Source organism: Hirundo rustica, chromosome 15 (assembly GCF_015227805.2).
Source record: "Hirundo rustica isolate bHirRus1 chromosome 15, bHirRus1.pri.v3, whole genome shotgun sequence".
Lineage (NCBI taxonomy): Eukaryota > Metazoa > Chordata > Aves > Passeriformes > Hirundinidae > Hirundo > Hirundo rustica.
Window position 1 is genome coordinate 8,398,692 of NC_053464.1, and position 20,885 is coordinate 8,419,576.

The 20,885-nt window shown below is 42.9% G+C and overlaps 1 protein-coding gene across 1 annotated transcript in view; it reads right to left on the reverse strand.

Moving 5' to 3' along the window:
- Window positions 1-9,876, reverse strand: part of SMG1 (SMG1 nonsense mediated mRNA decay associated PI3K related kinase) — a 57,116-nt gene extending 47,240 nt beyond the window's left edge. Inside the window, exons 1-2 of the mRNA XM_040079619.2 lie at window positions 9,619-9,876; window positions 543-706 (exon numbers count right to left, since the gene is read on the reverse strand). Coding sequence (XP_039935553.1) covers window positions 543-706; window positions 9,619-9,707 — 253 coding nt within the window. The 5' untranslated portion in view covers window positions 9,708-9,876. The remainder of the gene's footprint in view (window positions 1-542; window positions 707-9,618) is intronic.
- Between the last annotated feature and the right edge of the window lie 11,009 nt (window positions 9,877-20,885).

The window sequence follows — 20,885 nt, forward strand, 5'->3', positions numbered from 1 at the left end:
AAAAAAAAAAAAAAAAAAAAAGTATGAATCACACATCATATGATTTATATGAAGCCAAACTGAGGTACATGAAATTATAAACTGCTATTAATGATAAAAATATACATCTGATTACTAAACAAAGATTCCAGTTTGGTGCAGTAAAGCTACAACAGGCAATAGATCAGTCTAGGAGCCCCATTTAATCCATTACCACAAGTACTAGAGACTACTCAGGAAGAAATTGCAGCCTGAAGACCAGACACGTCCAGAATACTATTCTTCAGAAAAAAGTACTTATTCTGTTAATGCATCGTGTCTTCTCTTGCATTCTCTTCCTAATGCAACTGCATATTTTTCTCAGTATTCACATCAACCACAACATTTCTTTGATCCCTGACAAATCTCCCAAAACAGCGATACTGCGGCAATGAGACAAATCAGTTCACTGCCTTTATTTGGGGGGGACCCCAAAACAAAATAAAAATTTCTCAACCATTTCAGTTTACTGCCTTTCCCTGAATGTCCCCTCACAATCATACATGAAACAGCAATCTGTGTACCTTTTTCTTCATTCTGTATGTCAGTGTGGACTCTGATATCATCATGTCTTTGCCGAGACACCACAGCTGAATTTGAGGGTTGTAATCCATAGGAGGCAGAACTGCCCCGATCTCTGGATGAAGAATATTTTAAATTGTCCTGGTCAGCTGATGCACTGTCAGTTCTACAAAGAGAAAAATTTATTTTTTTTTTATGTAGAGATATAACAGGAGTGGGATTCACATTCACTTATAAATACAACATCTTTAAATGACAATCCCAAATGTACTTCCCTGTGTCAAAAAAGTTGTTTGTCTAACCTGCTGTTTAAAAAGAGACCTTCAATTCACACTGGGTGGGAATTGACTAATTATCACAGCAACATGCAAAGGAAATGCATTCTAGTGTGCCAGTGCCTTTTCTTATGACCTTCTCAAGACTCTTTCCAGTTGGATGTCTATACAAGGAAAAAATTACTTCCCAGAGGTGACAAATAACATACAACTAGGTCCAGGTATGTATCACAGCTGGGTCATACAGTGCCTACCATTTGTGAAAGTCACCACTAATCCACAGATGAATATTTACGTAATATGCCATAGGCCTTACTGAGCAACAAAAACCCTCTTATTAGATGGAAGCATGTAACTGATGATCAGCACAAAAGTCACATATTAAGTTTTTACAAAAGAAAAACTGCAAGCAAGGAAGCAAGCTTTACTGTGAAAAAACTGAAAGGTAAAATATGAGCTGTGATCCTTAAGCGTATATGTCTGCAGATAAAAGCCAAGTTTAAAAAATCTGCATTAGGTTTAAACCACCCTCATATCAGAAAACAGATATAGCCCAGACTACACTTTTAAGGAAAAAGATTAAAATTATGAAATCAAGTCTTCTCCCTGGACAGCCTAAGTGGTTTAATTTTTAAAAATACAGGACTTTAATAAACTTGTGTTCATGAGACTTCAGAATGTAAACTCAACCACTTTAAATGCACCCAAGCAATGTTGGGAGGTTGACATTAAAGCAAATAAAGCAATACCCATCCCAAGGGAGAATCATCAGAATTTTGCTCAACTCAAGTGTATTTGGAATCAGACTATTCAGATTATTTACAGCAAGCTTTCCCTACGCAAACTCTAAAGATTTGCTATTTTTACTTAAAGCTTTGGATAGTTCATTCTATCACTTAACAAAAAAGCAGGACAGATCATTCCTGTAAATTAACTACAATTTGCATAAGGATAAACACATGTTCTTAAAGAAAAAGTCTTTCATTTTTCATTTTCAAGATAACACTGTGATTAGAACTGGTAGACAAATTTAGGTAAAAGGGAGTCAAATAAATCTCAAAGCCAGAAGGGAAAAACACAGGTAAACTTTTGGATAAGCAGTACTAAAGGCTTGCTACTGTCCAACACAGCTCGGCCAGTACAACTGGAAGAGAAATACCATGAGCACTGACACTTGTAAAACCAACAGGAATTAAAGACACACATTCTCCTGAGAATGTTAAAAGACATTATATTATGAATTTGAAACAATAAGAAAATTGTGCTTTTTCCCTGTTCTCACAGTGCAAGCTGGGATTAGATTTGCTTGGCAGGTATTATTCCCTTTTGCACTGTAAGCAAGTTCATTTTTAGACATAAACAGCAAGACACTTCTCCTCATTCAGTATTCACTGTGCCATCACATCTACTGCTTTGCTGGGCACTTGCTTGGACTATTTAAAAAATAGGCTATGCTATTCTAGAGGCAAAGCCTCACTAAAAGTCGTTATTCATGCCAGTTAACTAGGATTGTAAAAATCTTTATAGAATTGTGCTATCATCATTCACCTAGCTATGCTGAACAGGAGAATTCTGCGCTGTACCTTCACATGGTATGAACTTCAAATGTGCCCAAATCATGTGCAAATTTCCAGATATACACAGAGACCCCAGATCTTCTCCCTGCCCTAAAACCTTCCAGTTCACTTTGAGCAACTATGTTAGCCTTTCAAATAAACAGGCTGACAAATTTTCAGCTGGCAAATTTAAGTACTGATGGCTTCTTACATTTACCTTCCCAAAGGGCATCGCTTTTTTCAAGGCAATGTGCTGTAAACTGAATCATCTCCAACTGTCAACCATTAAGGCTGAAATTCCTACATCTGAAGAAAAGCTGATTAAATGTACAATTTTCAGCACTGCTCTGTGCATCCCTATCAACTGAAGGGCTACACATGCTCTCAGCTAACCCCACTTCCCACAGGACAGCCTTTGAATGCTTTGTAAAATTTTCCATTGTGGTAAAATACATGAGCCTATTGTTTCCCCAGGAAAACCCACACACACTTCATTCTGGCTTCTGGAACAGCTATCTGCAAGCTAACCTGCTCACACTTTATCATCAACTAAAAGGTGAGTCCAATTTTAGCAAAAAATATGTAATTGTTCTCCTATGTATCATTTTAAGAGACAATAATGCTCACTGACAACATCATTCCTGCTACAATAAATGCACAGCTTAGATAGGATAGAAACTCCTGGCTATCTTTATGAGGCAGAGACAAAAATCATCCTAGAAAGATGCTGAAGTTCTGTGACTCAGCTGACTGCTACGGTCCATATTGCTTGGAAAGAGGATTTTGAATGGGAAGGAGCTTGCATGGAGACACACAGCAGAAGCAGAGCTGAGGACCTGATGGACCTGTGCATTTCCAGCTGCCCAGTGACACACGCCACTCCTCAGGTGGGAAGGGAATTCCAGAGCTGTACTGTACATTCCTGCAACACCACTCTGGGAGCTTGTGGCAAGGGCTCATCAAGACCTGGGGCTGTGACCCCAGCACGTGTCACCTGCCCCTGTGCTCCCTGACCCAGGGTCCCACACACCCGGGTGACACAGGGCACTGCTGTGCACACGCAGAGACACTGAATTTCCAAATCCATTTCTGAAAGATACCATTTTTCTTGTCAGGAATGTGACTATGATTTTGAAAGACAGCCTCTCAGAACTCAAAGGCAGGCACTCTGTGTTCGGGTACTTGCCAAAGTCTTATTAATAATTACTTTTTCTGCCTCTCTTCAGCCATTCTGCCAGGCAATGGGCAGAACCGTACTGCTGGTTACCTCAGCTCATGCCTGCCTTTCAGGAGGGCACTGTTCCTGCTCACATGGTGATACTTCCACTTAAATTGCATTGCACCAAGCAGGTGGGAGGTTACATGACAGACCTAATGCTCAGCATTATCCTATGTAACAAAAAATTTAAGTTACATACATTGATATTGCCACAGATCTAACAAACATCATACATTAATAGAGTCTCAATGTACAATGTTAGCAACAGAGAAGCAAAAGTAAAAATACAAATACTGTATTAGACAAAGTCAAAATGGGAAACTGCAAGGATGAACATGACTGTGATTACCTTATACTGCAGCTTCCAAAGCTTATTTGGCTCTTTATGAGAGACTACGCTGTATTACTTCTACCTGAAAAGCTCACTGATAGAGACTAAGCAAAGCACCGCAAGAGCTCACATGAGAATTTTCATTCTCTGTCTGGTTCTGGTGGAAGATTACCCATCTGGCTGCAGACACTGTTTTAGCAATATCATTTAAACAGAAGAGGCTGCATTCAGTTTTCTGCAGGGTGATTTTAAACCTGTCTTTGTCCATCAGAAAATCGTTCACCCACCTAAATAAACAGAATTGGCCCCTAGTGTGTCCTCCCTCTCCAAAAAGGCTGCTTATTTTTTACCATTGGCATACAAAAGGAAACAGACTTTTCAAGAATAAGTCTGAAACAGACTTTTCAAGAATAAGCTGAATTCCATCAAAAGTATCAGTATGATTTGACTTGCTAATTCGTCTGACTGAAGAGTGCACGGCTGAGAGCCACTAGTTTAAAAAAGAAAATCTTTATCTAGAAAAATAGATCAATCAAAAATATATTGTCACTTTAGTTATATGGCAGCCTTAACAATTTTTGTCCAAGAAACTTGCTACAATCTGGTGTATACTGTTCATTATGTGTAGCTTTTTCAGAACAACCCTGCCATATGGACATTATTTTGAGACAAAAAAATCACTTAATTATTCTATTTGATTTTATTTCCAAGTACAGGACCTACATGAAAGATTTACTCCAAAACAACTCTACTTTGTGAGCTTTACTATTGTTCAAGTCAGTTGATTTTACTTGCTTATTTGCTCTGTTTGCCAAGTTCATTTGCTGTAATGCAGATAAATTCTTCATTACTGAAATTCTTTATCAGTAAAATATTTAATACTTAAAAGAGTCACTGTATTCATCCAAATTAACAGCTTCCCACCAAGTTTCTGACTGTTCTGCCACTGGCATGAAGAGCTTCCTTCTGCCATGATCTTCTCATCACTTGGTCCACCCTGCCAAGCCAGAGCCTGGATGAGCCCACCCCAAAGCCTACTTTTGCTTCTTCTCATGTATTGAGAAAATAAAGTGGTCATGTTTCCTATTCATGAAATAACTAATTTACTATCTTCCTACTGCAATTCTGCAATCTTCATTGCTGGACATTTACCTGCCATCACAGTAGCATTTTAAATCACCCTTGATTCTGTGTCACTCCCCTCCTAGACAGTAGCTCACCAATTCCATTCTGGTCCACAATGGGCATTATTAGAAGGGAATGCCAGGGAAAGGTATCACATATACACACCCTCTTCTTTTTCCATAGGTATAATCTAACAGACATTTTAGAGTACAGGATGTTAAGCCAGCTAAACCCTTGGTCTGATTTAGTATGGCTGTTCTTGTATGGAAAACAATCTGCACTCCAAGTTTCTTCTGCTTCCCACTGACACACTCATTTTCTTTCATCTTTCTCACATCCCATTCTCCCGTCTTCACATTAAGACAAAGGTTTTCACATTACAAATACCAGCTCCTCCATTTACCAAAACCCAAAAAAACTCTGATCTCATACCTTCCCAAGCTTATCAGCATATTTAACATAAATGTCAAAGGAGATCAAGAATTACGGCTGCAGCTCCAGAACTGAACCCACTTCTGTTCAGCATCTCCTACATGCAGTCCATTGAATCTCTTCTCAAGGTTTCCACTGATGTTTTCACACGGGCACCTTACAACTGATCCTGCATCTCATTCTTGAAGCTGCCTTCAACATCACTGACCACTGTTCCCTCTCCCCATCTCAGTCTTTGCTCTCTTCTCTCAGCTACCTCTGAAGAGATGGAGAAGTCTTATCCACTTTCACCCTACATGACTCTACATGACCCACCCTTAGGTAATCACAGCAACATCCTCAAACACCTCTATGTTGCCAACTTTCAGGTCTCTCACCTGTGCAAACAGAGGTTTCAGCCTATTTCTAACAAATGTTTTACAGGTATCTTGTACATGCAAGCACAGAAGAAGCAGTCTCTGTTTCAACTTTCCTTTTACTGCTGCTATCACCTGTTTGTCATTCACTGCCTAGATCCAGCATTACAATCAGACTATTTCTACAATGAGTGCTTACTTTTTGTTAGATACATGCCTCTGCCCTTCACAGCCACGTGAAAAGCACTGCTTTGAATAGCACTTCCCTGGGCCATTTGGTCTAATGGGTTTCTTTGCTCCCTGCCAATATCTCCCAACCTGACTATAATTAAAGACAGGGTACTTACTTGTCCTCAGTTACAGACTTCCAGCCAATATGCCCTCCTGCTTAGACCACAAGCTACCTTGAAGGAGACCATATTTTACTGTCTTGTCTCATGAAGTATAGACTCATGAGGACCAGGCAGTAACTTGGTTTGGCAAGCACCATGCTAAGACAAATTAGTAACTTGTAACACTGACTTACTTTGCAAGAGGAGGACACACTCCATTTTCATGATTTCAGTACTAAAACCTAATAGAACACTTCTGGGAATTTCCTCAGATGTGAAAGATGTTGCTTTACACTTTTTCACATCCTCTCCTGCTAACCTACATTTATGATAAGAGAGACAGAGAGGTTCTGTTAATTAAAATCTTACCTTCCTTTTCACACTTTCACCTAAGAATGCCACGGTGCACCCTGAACTTGCTAACCTGCTACCCTGCACTCACACTCCTGTATTTCTTCCCAAAGGGTAGTACTGCTTGTTTCAGCATATAAATAGCCCTCAGCACTATAACAAATTAACTCTGTTCACACACAAGGGCTACACACTGAAATGATTTTATTTCTTGCCCCAAGAGTTGTAACAGGGAAAGTGCAGTGAAAAATCTGTTAAACAACCAGAAAAGAAAGAAGCAAAGGTCTAGAGAGCTGCAAAGATGAGGAGAAGAGGGAACAAGATCTTATCTAGCCTTCTCAAAAAAACCTTCACTGTTCTCTGTCACCTCCATCCAACATCTGTCTACAAAGTTTTTGCGTTGCTCTTAATTGAGTCTGGTACACAGCAGTGCACAAACGAATACACCTCCATACATCAGGACAACTTCTCCCTCTGTAGCACACAGACAGCTCTATCTCTACATACACTCTTGGAAAACCAGTCCATGTGCATTCTGATGTATGACTGCATCCACACACACAAAAAATCTAACTTTTTAATTAAAAACTACTTTTCCTTAAAAAAACCTGTGCGCTCCAACTTTCAGTTTCACACTGTTTTCACCACAAGCCCCAGTGCTGAGTAGCTTTACTAAAAACCGAGAGGAATCTGGACCTACTAATGAAAATCAATCTAGTCACTTTTACACACACAAAAAAGGTGCATTTGAAAACAATCCATCTGATGATACACCCATGTATCAGCAGCTCCTTTTTATGCCTTCAGGAACATGAAACAACTACAATTACTACAGCTTACACTACTCAGGTCACTTCCTTCACCTCTTCCACGCCCTGCAAGAAAGCATTTACCAGGAGTATCACCCAAAGTAAATGAAACCAAAAGCCAGGAGAAAGGGGAAGGAAAGAACATGTGGGTATATTTGTGTTGTGGGGTTTATTCAAAATGGTATTTCAAATTATGAAAGAAACACAGACTGTCAGTTTTATATAATAGATCTCCTTTCAACCGTGCATGTGAATCACTTTTTAAAATTACCTAACACCAAACTGACGAAGACTGATTTAATCTCTGCACTGTCCTTAAATTCATAGTGTAGACTCAGGTTTCCCACCACCAATCTTTCTGAAATGTGAAAAAAAAAAATGGAGCATTGCATGTAGATTAAAATGTGCTGTGTTTGGGACTGTGTGAACATTTCTGATTCCTGGTATTCCCCAACAAAATAATAATAATAATGTAATATTTAACGGAAAGTATGAAGTTAAAATCTGAAAAGCGTCAGGACCAGTGCAGAGGTGTTGGTTATTTTTTAGCAGAAGCTCTTCATCACACAGTGTGATGGAAACAGAACGAGGCTCTATCCATGCTGAGGCTCCCTTAGGCTGCCACACTTTCTCTGGTGCTCTCAGAGCTTTGGTTCTGCTGTGGCTTTGTGGACAGTTATTTTAGCAGCAGACTACAGGGAACACACCTGAGCCACACATGGAGGTAACTTCTTAAACCAGCCTTATCACCAGGCAAAGCATTTCTGCAGCTACACTCTTACTTTCACCCCTAATGCTACTGAGCCCACTGTAGGCAATACCACATTGGATAAAATCCGCTTCCTAACCCTTCTAAGATGTATTTTTTAGATGAAAAGATGGCACTCACAACAAATTCATATAGCCAACCAAAATGCATTTATAGAAGTCATTCACTGCAAAGACACATCCAATTTCTTCCCGGTGGAAAGGTCACAAGTTGGGGCTCAGAATTACAGACTACAGGCCAGAAAACAAGCAAATAAGTAGGTAAGGAGTAAGAGACCAGTCTTCTTAATCCTCTCCTAAAAAAATCTAGATGCTTTAAGAAAATGTCACAAATGAGGTGCATAAGTCCTTAAGTGAAGAAAAAACGGTAAGTTATGTGACCAAGTATTACAATCACAGAAGAAATTAGAATTTAAATAGCCATGCCCCATATACCATTAAGAATTGAACAGCCTCTAGCACTGGCCTTAGAGGTTGTGCTGCTAGCTGTTCAAGAAAAAGGAAAGCTTCTGTCACAGCAACTGCTGAAGTGACCTTCACATCCACCCAATTTTTCTAGTCCAAACTGCATGAGACTGGGATCATCATCTGTCAATACATTCCCAAGCACGCAGCAGTCTATTCTCTAATGGAAAGTTTGTTAAGTAGGGTCCCATGTTGTGTTAAACTTTCATAAACACTACAAAAAGCCTCAAATCCACATCTATTAAAAAAAAAAAAAAAAAGTAAAAAAACAAACTAAGAAACACCAAATTTATTTAGGATTTCTACATTACAATTTTGATGCTGAAAACAACAAGGCCGAGCAGTAAAGCAAATATACTGGTGTAAGATACACTAGAAATAATTAGACCTGGAATACACGCTCTACATCTAACTAAAGAAGTGAACAGACTTTAAATTTCACTAAAAAAGTGAAAAAGCCATATGTAAACACACCTAAAGCCTTACAATACATTTTAAGTAGGTTGGGGTGAGAGCTTATATAGATCAACTACTCCCCACAGATTTTAAAAAAAAAAAAACAAAAAACAAAAAAAACCCTATGTAGTATGTTGTTAACCCTCAAGAAAACTACGAGTACTCCTGCAGCCTCATTTCCTCCCTGGTTGTGTTCCAGCTGAAAAACCGGCTGAAAATACGGGGACCCGAGCCCACCCCCGCTCCCCCGCCACCGCAGCCCCCCGCCCGCCCCGCGGCCGCCAGGGAGGGACGCGCTGCCCGCAGTCACACACCGGCCACCGGCCGCACACGTTACAGGCCGCGGGAGCGGGGGGCTCCGGGGGGAGCCCGGCGCGCTGCCACCCCGCCGAACGCTGACAGACCCGTCCCCGTCCCGCCTCCGGCGGACGCGGCCCCGTCCCGCCGCCTGGGCCCGCCCGCCCTCCCGCGCTAGGCCCGGCCGCCAGGAAGTGGCTCCGCCGCCGCCCCGCTCCCCCAGGCCCGGCGGTGGGGCCCGGCCGAGCCGCCCGCCCCGCTCCCACAGCCCCGACCCCCCGCGCCCCCGGCCCCAGCCCTGCCCACCTGGGTTGCCAGTCATTCCAGCCCCGCGGGTGGTAGTGCTGCCTGCTGCCGGTGCCGCTCAGCCGAGACCCCGGGGCTCTGCGGCTCATTACCTTGCCCGAGACGGCATGGCCGGCCGGGCAGCGGCACGGGACAGGGCGGAGGAGCAGCAGGAGCAGGAGAACGCGGGGGGAGAGGCGCGGGCGGCGGCTCCTCACTCGCGCTCCGCAGGCGGTGCTGCTGTCTCACAGCGCAGGGAGGGGACGCGGCCGCCGCGGCTGCTCCGGCTGCTGCCCGGGCGCGCAGCACGCCGGGATGGCGGACATGAGCCGCCCGCCCCTCCGCGGGGCACGCCGGGAGGGCGGGCACGGGGCGCGGGGGCGGCGGCTCCGCCTCCGGCAGCCGCGGGACGGGATCCCCGCCGGGGGGGTCCCCGCTGCTGTCCGCCCGCGCCTCCCCCGGGATCGGCCGGCCGGTGTCGGCCCCCGGCTCTGCGGGGAGTCCGGGACAGCCCCTCAGCTGCCGGGGCAGCCCGTGCGGGAGGGCAGCCGGGCCGTCCCAACGCCACCGGCGTGAAGGGATCGCGGAATCACTGGGGTTGGAAAAGACCTCTGAGATCATCGAGTCCGACCTCTCTGCGAACATCACCACGTCAATTGTACCATGACTCCGAGTGCCACGTTCAGTCTTCCCTTAAACACCTCCGGGGACGGTGACTCCACCACCTCCCTGTGCAGCCCGTTTCAGTGTCTAATCTTTCCTGTGAGCTTCTTGCTAATATCCAACCTAAACCTTCCCTGGGCACGGCTTAAGACGATGTCCTCCCATGCTGAGGGTAAGGATATGCCGGGCCCCGAGGGCACCCTGGCACCCTGAGGAGTCCCGGGTGCCCGAGACATGGCGGGAGGCGGCGGCTCCCAATTCCCAGCTGTGAGGGGAACCGGGGGATCCCAGACCCGAGTCCTGAGGGGAGCCTGAGGAACCCAGACCCGAGTCCTGAGGGGAGCCTGCGGCCCTTGGGCCCCGGGAGCAGCCGGGGCTGCCAGGACCTGAGCATCAGACTCTGCCCTGCTGCAATCTCCCCCTTCACTCTGCACGGGTCTGTCTGTGCTGCCCCACGCCTCGCTGGAGTCTGCAGCAAGCTGTGTCCCTCCGAATGGAGCAGATCCCCGTTCCCACGCTTCTCCCCATTAGGACACATCGCCCGTGCATCAGTGACAGGGTGTCTGATGTTCAGCAGCCATCAGCAGAAAGTTGACCAGGCCCACATTAAACACTAACTGAACCCCTAAGGTTTCCCCATCTTCCTCATAGAAAGCTTCTGAAATGCATTTCAAAAGCAAAATAGTGTCTTTCTAAGCCTGGATCTGTTTCCGTGTATCTCCATGGTTATCCATGCTCTGCTCCAAAGCTATCTTCACAGTTGCTGGAAGGGCATTTGGTGCCCACTGTTGGCAAAGCAAGTCTGTTACTAGGAAGGAGAGAAAAAAGGTGGTCTCCATTTGGTAGCTATTCTAAGGACATTTCTCAAAAAAAGGTGTATACACTCTCTCTGGCATATTTTTATTTCTCCTGCAAGGCCTGAAAACTTACATTAGCTGATTTGCTAAGTCCAATTCCTGACAGCAGAATATTCCTTAGTTATGAAAAATCGTAATTGGTCAGATATGCAGCAAAGAGACATGAGTAGATCAAAATCTTTTTTTAATTGCAGTATCTGAGTCTTGAAACCACTGCAAGACCTGAGGAGATTTCTGAAATTCTTCTGTAGCTATTTCCATATTAGAAATCCTCCTAATATGCCACAGTTCTGTTGGAGTCTTCACTCAGACAGATGGCATCCTGCCGTCTCCCTTGGACTCTGCTGGGCAGCCCTCATCCTGCTGATACAGTCCTATTGCCTTGCAGTTGGTTAGCAATGCCTGCAAGACAGAGATTTCAAAATCAATCTCAGGACAAAAAGGAAAAGAAATTGTGTCACAAGGCTTCATCACAATAAAAAGCCACTTTCATGCAATGACGCCTGCCCATCAGTCTGAGTTTCAACTGATGTGCATTTGTGTATCTTAAGTGAATTGGTTTTGCAAAACCAGTCAATTCAGTTAGCCATGACACAGAATTTTATTACTGAGATGGACTTTATTACTGAGATGGACATCCAGAATTACACAATATGCCACAAAATTATTTTCTGTAAGTATAGCAACAATACCTGCTGCAAATTTGCTGAGCCTTCCCAATTAAGACAAGCAGACCCTCTACCCCAGTGATTCAGCATCTGAATCTTTTAGTTTCATTACTGAGGAGCATCACAGTGGTAACAATCACTTGAGGGACAAGGTAATACTAGCAATGTATTTCTAACTACACTTCAAATCAATTTAGCAAGGGGAGACAAGAAAGCAACCTGGCCACTATGACCAATAACTGCCTGCATCCACCAAGAATTTAAAAACCACTGATTTAGCGTTCAGTAGAGCAAATTTTGTATCAGAAATCCTGTATTCTAGTGGTGAATTTGCTGCAGTCTGTGTGGTCTAATGCAGATCCCTCTTCAGAGTGCAGTTGTCTCCATTTGTGAAATGGATTGGTGATGTTCAGCTTTCCAAACTGCTTTTGTGCACAGCCTTAATGCTGTAAAATATTATATAGCTGCCAAAATAAAAGACGTTCTAGATTTGTTTCTACAAAGATGATTATATTGTGAAATTTGAATGGTGTTAAAGATATTAGTTGAAAAGCTCATCAAGATTTGTGAGACAGAGTAATAATTATTCCTATAGCATTTTCTCAGTAGCAGATTTCAATCAGCCGAAGATGGATAAAGACATTCAGATATCACACTAGGAATTAAGAAACCCAGGGAAGCTGAGGCCAGGATTTTCATAACTGCCTTCTAAATTTCAGTTCTCAAGTTTGGAACTTGGATACTGAGTAGCCAGCACAGACATTATTTAGAGCTATACATTCTGAAGTCTTGCTAAAAAATAGTGTTTCAATATGGACCCTCTCAAAATAGAAATATATGTACTTAAAAGACCTGCTTTAAATTTCAGGCAGAATGAATGACACTTGTGGAGATCCGTGCCCTGTCTCACTCCTGGGTGTATGCTCAGTCCACTCCATCAGACTGCCTACAGCCATCCTAATGCACAGCTCTGGAGTGACAGACACTGCGAGCCACACTTTTCCTGCTTGATAATTCATGCTAATGATTTCTCGATTTAATATATCAAAGAAAGCTGCATTAATCTGAGTGTTATTTTTAGTTGGAATGCAGTGCAGATTGTATATATTTAATGTGCCGAAATAGGGTGGTAAGCACCATATTGCGTCTTTTACCCCTCGCTAATTTATTTCCTTACTAAGCAGTATGTCTGGAGAAACCAGCATGTGCTGAGGATTGCAAGTCACTCCTGGCCCTTGGCTCCCTCTGATCCATAAAAAAGCTACAGATTGAGAGAAAAACAATCACCAACAATGAGAGGGAAAGAGATGCTATTTCCTCTTGTGGAAATAGGACAGAAGCCAAGGAGCAAAACAGTATTTAACTAGAACAGACAAGTACCAGTTGCCAAGATCCTGTAGTCTGTATATTTCAGATGGATGCCTCTTAAAAATTAGGAAGGATTCTTAGAGGAGTTACTCCCTATACCTGCCAATTCTACTGTTTTGACGGCAGAATCCAGTTTCTATTCAATAACCAACCAAATTTTCAGTTGAATGGCCCCACAGAGTAATTTCTGGGCATAGCAGCCTCAGAGCACACGTGATGTGTGGCCAATCTGTGCAGGCACTGAGAGCACGGGGTGTCCAGAACACATTGTACTCGTGGCTCAGGCACAGCCCCCACGCATGCACAGGAGCTCCCCTGGACTCTCACTGTGTTCTGCATGAAAAACATGGGCAGGTGCAAGGATCTAACCCTAACCCTGTCCATCAGCAACAAATGCTGCAGCCCCTATTGAGGCCTACCTTGTCCCATCCCAAACTGGAAACTTTCCTTATCCTATGAGGTGTATTGATACAGAAATCCGATGTACAAACAATTCTAATAACAATGCATATTGAACCATTAGTTCACCACCAGTTTTGTGTTGAAAATCATTTTAGTGTAAAAAAGTCAATATTTTGTTTCGGAATTCCAGTTTGAATATCAACAAAAATCATCTTTTACCTTGTTTTACCTTACCTTTTTTTATTTGTATAAAAGACTAAAGAAACATTGTTTTATTTTTTCTGAGTATTTATAAAGCAACTTTGAATTTAAGTGGGATAGCACATGCAACCATCTGCTCCATTTCCTCAAGGTCTTTTAGAGGATATCTTTTCCTGAACAGTATTTGTCTTCAACAGAGCAACAAATATAAGACATTAAATTTCTTAGAACTTGCTCTCCTGAATTTCCTTATCATTATTACATCTTTAAGGCATTTTACATCTCCTAGATGAGGTGTACATCTCCTAGCATTATGTACAGTATGTGAGTAAATATCTGAGTTCCTGTCACAGATATCATCCTGTCATAGATTTCTTACATCATGGGCTACAGTAGTCCTTGTTTGTGTGTATAAGCTGTTGCTTCATATTCCGTTTATTAACAGTATGTTTTTCTGTTTATTAAGTGTATACTTTCTTAAACGTCCTAGATATTATTTACATTTTACCAGCAACAGTTATAGATAACATACAAACTGAGTACTTCCATTGAAGTGACAGTTTTCTAAACAAGTAGTTTTTGCCGTAATTTCGACCTAACAAATACCTAATCTAAACCAGTTTCAGATCTTTAAATATTTACATCCTGGAAGTCCAAGGAAAAATAGTAGGAGAGTAATTTTTTTTTCCCATCCAAGCAGTCATATCTGTTAAATTTTAGCCAGGGTAAAAATGGTGAGATAACCCAAAGCAGGTAGTATCCTGCTTTTAGGAGAGTGGGAACTGCAGCAATCCTTTTCTGAGTTTTGGAATCCACACAGAGCTCCTTAGAGCAAAGTCATAGTCTGCCTGCAGTGTGTTAGTTAAATTGACAGCATTGTAACAACTCAGTTACAGACATTTTTAAATGTCTGAAAATCAAACTTCATGGAACAGCTGAATGTCTGATGTGTAGACAGCGCTGGCTGAGGACCGAGTGTGCTTTTACTCGCACCAAGTGCAAGGTGCTCCACGAACAGCAGCTCCCTCTCCTCTGCTCAGTGAGACTGTGCCGTCCTGCCTGAGATGTTCTGTTACCTGCAAGCCAAGTTTGGCTGCAGATCAGTTCATGGTGCTGCCAGAGCTGGCTGTTCAGGCAGCTGTGGGGAGATTTGTGCTGCTTGCACTATTCCTGAGAGCCTGGGCAGAAGCCTGAGAAGCACTGAGAGGGAAAAGCTGAATCGGGGCTCACAAGCAATTGCACATTATGAAATGCTGCACAGTGGTGGAGCAGAGCTGGCGTGCACTGTACTGCACTGCAGAGAAAGGCAGAGTTGCAGCAAGAAGCTGTTATCTCTCGCCGTGGATGCCAATACTACAAGATTATTATACTGTGAAGCCCTTTTGAAAAATTAATGGTGTACTTGATTCTTCACCTTTCTGGTGAATCTAAGCATTTCCACCTGTTAAAAGAACTGCTCTTACACATAAATTTTCATGCTCTGCAGACCCAAGTTTATGTCATGTTTGTTGAAAGGGTAATTTGAAAGAGACTGCCAGGAAAGTATCAAGCCTTTAGGCATAATAAGCCCAGGGAAATTTGTTTGAATGGTGTAATGAATCAAACTTGTTAATTTAGCTCAGTTTAGTGCTTATGCTGATAGTGGAATGCTATGAAAATGAAGAGAAAAATTGGTCTAAAAGGTGCAGTACAAATAGAGGTGAAACACACAGTAAACTCCCCCAAGGTATTTATGCTTTAATCTTCTCTAATTTTAATTGCTTTTTCTAGGCTTCTTTTCCTACCTGTTTCTTTAATGTGTTCCAGATCTCAACATTACCAAGTCTTTATCTGTCCATCTTTCCTTGAAGCCTCTGGAAAAGACTTTGATGAGATCAGTAGAGATGTCACTTGAGTCACACGTCGTGAGACAGCTCGATAGCCAGCCTTTATGAGAAAAAACACAGTATCAGAGCATGAAAGAGAGGAGCCACGAGTCCAGAAAGAGAGATTTAAGCAGTAGGTTCTTATCTCTCGGAGTTCAGTGCTCTGACCCAGACAGTGTTCTGTGGGACTAATTTTATGTGTGATGTACAACCAGATTATCTGTCAGTTTTGCACATATTTCTCAAGCACCACTCAGGTTTTCCCACAGCCCTTCTGAAGGGCATTTTTGTGGAAACTCACAAGTTGAGGTGTCCAACCGAAAAGCTGGCAAAGGGACCAAAAGTAATTCCTGGAGGACTCATGACTCATCTGCTGGCCAAGGGACCGTGTAAACTCTGCTTTCATAGGAAACAAAAAGACAAAATCTTTCACATCTCTGGATGTTTGCATGATAACAGGCTAACAGGGTGGGAAAACACTCATCAGCAGAAAACAAAAGGAGTTGGATAGACTTGTGGCATGTGGATAAAATCGGGGTAAACACAGGGAGCAACAGCAGTTTCTCTGGTTCTTCTGCAAGCAGGGCGCTGCAGAGGACGGGCATCCCTGTGACAGTGGTCACTGGCACTATCTAGAGCAAACCCGGGAGGGTTCAAAGTCTCCACAAGGGGAATTGAGGCCCCAGGCACTGCTTGGTTGAAGTCTCACCTGCATAGTTGTTATTGCATGTTATTTTTGTGAAAAAGGCTGTATCCATGTCTGAATAATGACACAATTCAATCTGAATAAAGGAGGATAAACTGCCTTTTACTGCCAGATACGTGCAGTGCAAGGACTCAGTATTCCTTTGAGCCTATGAAAAGCTTGGTGTGGGAGAGCTGTCTAGCATTATGTAAAACAGAATCTGATTTCCCAAATAACATACATGCATTGTTCCCACCAAATCATCTTCCCGTAGTGCCCTGTACAAATCACTACAATTTGCAGCTTCTTTAACAACAGCCTTACAAACCACAGCTTCCTTCAAAAGCAGCTTTGACTCATCTCCAGGCCAGGGTGAAAAAATAGCATACGGCTTTGTGCATGAAAAGCACACATTATTCCCAGTCAACCTGATTTCTGACTTCTTCTCTGATTTTCAAGTTTTGCTTTTTCCAGCCTTCATAAAGTTCTTTTAATTCAACTTTTTCACGTTTACAGAGAAATCTCCAAGAATTTACTCAGAAATAAGCAAAAGACAGACAGCAGATCCATCAAGCCCTATTGACATGTTCTTTCGAGTCTTTATTTTGTCATACTCCTTAGTCCCCAGTACTCATGATTTCTCACATAAAAACATGTTGTTCTATAAACTGCTGTATATCTTAAAGCTTTTGAGGCATAAATTACATTTTTTCTTATGTTTAGAATAGTCAGACCTTGATCAGATTGGCATCTTGAAGCATAACATAGTCTAATAATTGTCTAATAATTCTGCTGTAGAAGAGAGCGTCATCATATGAAGCAGAATGAGGCCTTAAACAGAGCACATCACTCTCCTTCTCTTTCTCATTGCTTTCCTAAACCACATTTATGCTATACTTTTTCCCAGTTCCTTATAGCACCATCCTCCTTACCCACAGCTCATGCAGCCAATGCACACAGAGCATTACAGCCCTGTTAACAAACATGATCAGCCTTTTATTCATCTAGAAATGTTACATAAACTTACTGTTTTCTTTCACATAAGTTCCTTTAAATTCTTATTTCAGATATTAATTAAGTTGTTTTCAACATATGGTTTGCAATTATTTGGTTCTTTCAGTTTCTTGAACTTGTTGTTCCACAGTCTTATAGATATGGCGATCCTTCAGAATGAATAAAATTAACCTTGCAGTAATCACTAATGCACAAAGATAGTGCTTCATCATGGTGCTTTTTCTTGTTATTTCTGTTCACTGAATATAAAAACAGTCGATGTTTTGTTCTCTCAGCTCATTCATTCAGATGTTTTTGTAAAACACTGACACTAGAAGCTGCCCTGCATTTATTCCGTGTCTGATGTGCCATTAGTTAAACACCTACTCTCCAGATAAATGGAATTTAGCTCCAAGCGTGCAGACCCAGTCCACCAACCCCTTAATGACATGTTTGCAAATCCATAAATCCTGTCTGTAAGCTTTCACCAACACACAGCTGAAGAACAAGCCAAGCTTTCAAACACCCAGAAGAAAACCCATGATGAGACAAAAAAGTGCCTCTGAGAAATGTAGCCATATGAACCAGAGCTGCATATGGAATTGCTGTTTGGGCATAGCTACCCCTGTGAAATGCAATCCCATGTGTGGTGTGTACATACATAATTTCCATGGATACTAACTGGATCAACATAATCGACTTCCTTCAAATCTGGGATTCGAGTTGAAAACAGCAAATCTAAGTTTGAGTGAAATATATCCTTTACCTTTTGAACTTCACAAGATTAAAAATGGCACTGAAGCAAATTACAAAGCAGCCCATCAGTGCTGAGACACACTGAAATGAACTGTTCAGGGTAGGTTTCTAATGCATTTCCCTCCTCTTTTCCTTCTCCACTGCCTGTGAGTGTGTTGGCTGCAGGGTGCTGGCTCCGTAATGCAGAGGGGGATTTCGGGGTGCACATCCTACACCAGCCACAGTGCAGCACATGGAAACAGCCTAATACGCATCAAGGAGATGCACATCAGCATTTTAAAGCAATTTCATGTGCAGCCAACTGATGTTATAAATCAGTGAACAAAGAGTGATTTGCATAAGTGACAGGGAATATGTGAATCCTTTGGGTTTCCCAAACCCTAGTTCATTAGAAATCACGTGCCTTAGTAAAATATGTAAATTTGTACATTTTCGTTAGACGACTGAATTGATTAATTACTTCGTTTTATTTTTTTATTTATATTCTATTAGCTGGGTCCAGCTGTTCCTAGTACCTGTTGAATATTTATGGCCCTGTGTAGCAGTAAGGTGGAGATTTGGAGACTGTCTGGCTTCTTACAGATTTCTGGGTACAGATGGACTCTGACTTACACAGGGAAGGTAACGGAGTCACTGTTCCCATCTCAGAGCCCTGCTATGGCCTTCCTGCCCCAGTAGCCAAATGACAGTCTGTCTATGTGCTCCTGAGGAACTGCAGGGCATAGACTGACATATTAATGCAAACTGGAATTGAGGATTATGCTAATATGTCCGACTGTGCACTGGAATGGGGAAACAGGGCAGGGAGCTGGGAACTGCAGCCTCAGCTGCCATCTCAGCATGACCCACAGAGCTGTAATTCCCACCCTGAACATGGGACTTATTTTATAGGCTGCCCAATTTATTTTTGTCTGCTTACTTACGTCCACTTTGGAAGGGATCTTTCCATGGTATTAAGTCCCTGTTGGACCATTTTTCCAGGATCCTTCTCCCTTGTGTCTCAGAAGGAAGATACCCTGGTGTGCTCAGCCCCAGTGGCTGCTTTGCTGTGCAGCACCTGTTGCAAATCCCGAGTGATAACTTCTCTTATGTCTTGGTTTTCTCAGTAAAGCCTACACTTCTGTGCTGGCCAAAGTGGTTTGAGTGCACACACTTGGGCTCCTCCAGCCTGCTGGTGCCATTTCCACTGCTGGGCTGCTGCTGTCTCCAGTGCAGCTGTCCCAAGCTCTCTGGGAGCCAAAGTGCCACTGCTTGACTGACACTGCCCAGAGGGGCAGCAGCCCATCTGCAGCATCAGGAGGCTGACAACCCTTGGAGCCGATCAAACCCAGCCAGGGATCCTCCCTCTCACTGCTTCCCTGCACCCTGCTGCACTGTTCCCTCTCTCCTGCCCTGCAACACAGGCCAGCAGAGTGGTTCTGCTTCCCTCTCCTTCGCACTGTTAGAGTTAGGTGTTTTTCTTGGTTTCACCTGTGTTCAGAACTCAGCAGAATGCCAGCTGGAGACCTGGAGAATGAGAGGGCTTTGGACTTGGAGAGCCATGCCAAATAGCCAGGGCAAGCATTTGGCTACCTCCCACACACGAGGCTTGACTCAGCTTCCAAACAGTCCCCACTGAAGACACGTTTGTGCAGCCCTGCCCTTAGAGCCGTGCTGTGTCAGCTCATGAGGGCTCAGCACAGACAGTCCCTGGCATAGCCAGGCTGGACATGCAGGTGAGCAGCCAAAAATTAAACAGCACTCCTTGTTCTGAGGAGTGAGTTATGAAATACACATTCCTCGTGGGGCACTGGGGAGTTGCTAAATGAGTTTGTGATAGTCTCCATAGCAATGGAAAAGCATACTAAGAGGAGAAACCACAGAGAAGATGTATGCCAGAGATATGTCTCCTTGACAACAACCCAGGCATGGGACTGAGAGAGCTGCCTGGAGGAGCTAAAGCTGGATCCTCATGTCCTTCTCTCTGAAGTGACTCAGGACATCAGAAGGAGCTGCTATCAATAAATGCAACGAGCACCAAGACCAGAATAAATTAAACTACTAACACTGATTTACATGAGTTAGAAATATATGTCTGGGTATATCAGTTCCTTTACATACCTATATGAATCATGTATAAATTTTATATATTCATACGCTGTGAAGTCAAGTATTCAAAAACTATCAATCCTACTCTAGGCCATGCAGCTGTCTCCAGTTCTCTTGTCTCTTTGCCTTTCAAGATATTTTTAATAACAAGATCAAGGAGATTTTTCTTGTAGGACCCATGCCTTGTTCAGCACAGTGGGCAGATGATGCTCACTGAATTGTTGAGTCAATATTTTGTCTTTTCCTTGTTCTTCAATAGCTTGCCTTGGGCCTTCTTTATTTCATGCAGTGCAAACATACTCACAAAGACAGAATAAATTCCCTCATGACAATTTCTGCAGCAGTTATTATAGCAACAATGTTAAATGCTACCAAACTGTAATAATGCTAAAAATATCAGCAAAAAACCCACAACCCAAAAAACCTGCAACTACAAAGGCAAAAAAACAGAAGACAGCAAGCCAAAACTTCTCCAGCTGTGCCACACACCAGCTCACCTGCAGCCAGCAAATCCAGCTGTTACTTTTGCTTTCTTGTCTCTTTCTATTTGCCCAGATTTTGAGACGTTACTCCAGCCTGGGACTACTGGAAGACTCTCCTCACATCTTGCTGAGTGCTAAGCCCCTTCAGGGAGAGCCTGAGATGTCTGTGTGCTCTGTAGAAGAACTACAGTTCTTGGGGGGATCTAAAAAATATTCTTGATAAGTAATACCCAAACAAGCAGGTCATCATTGAGTTTAGC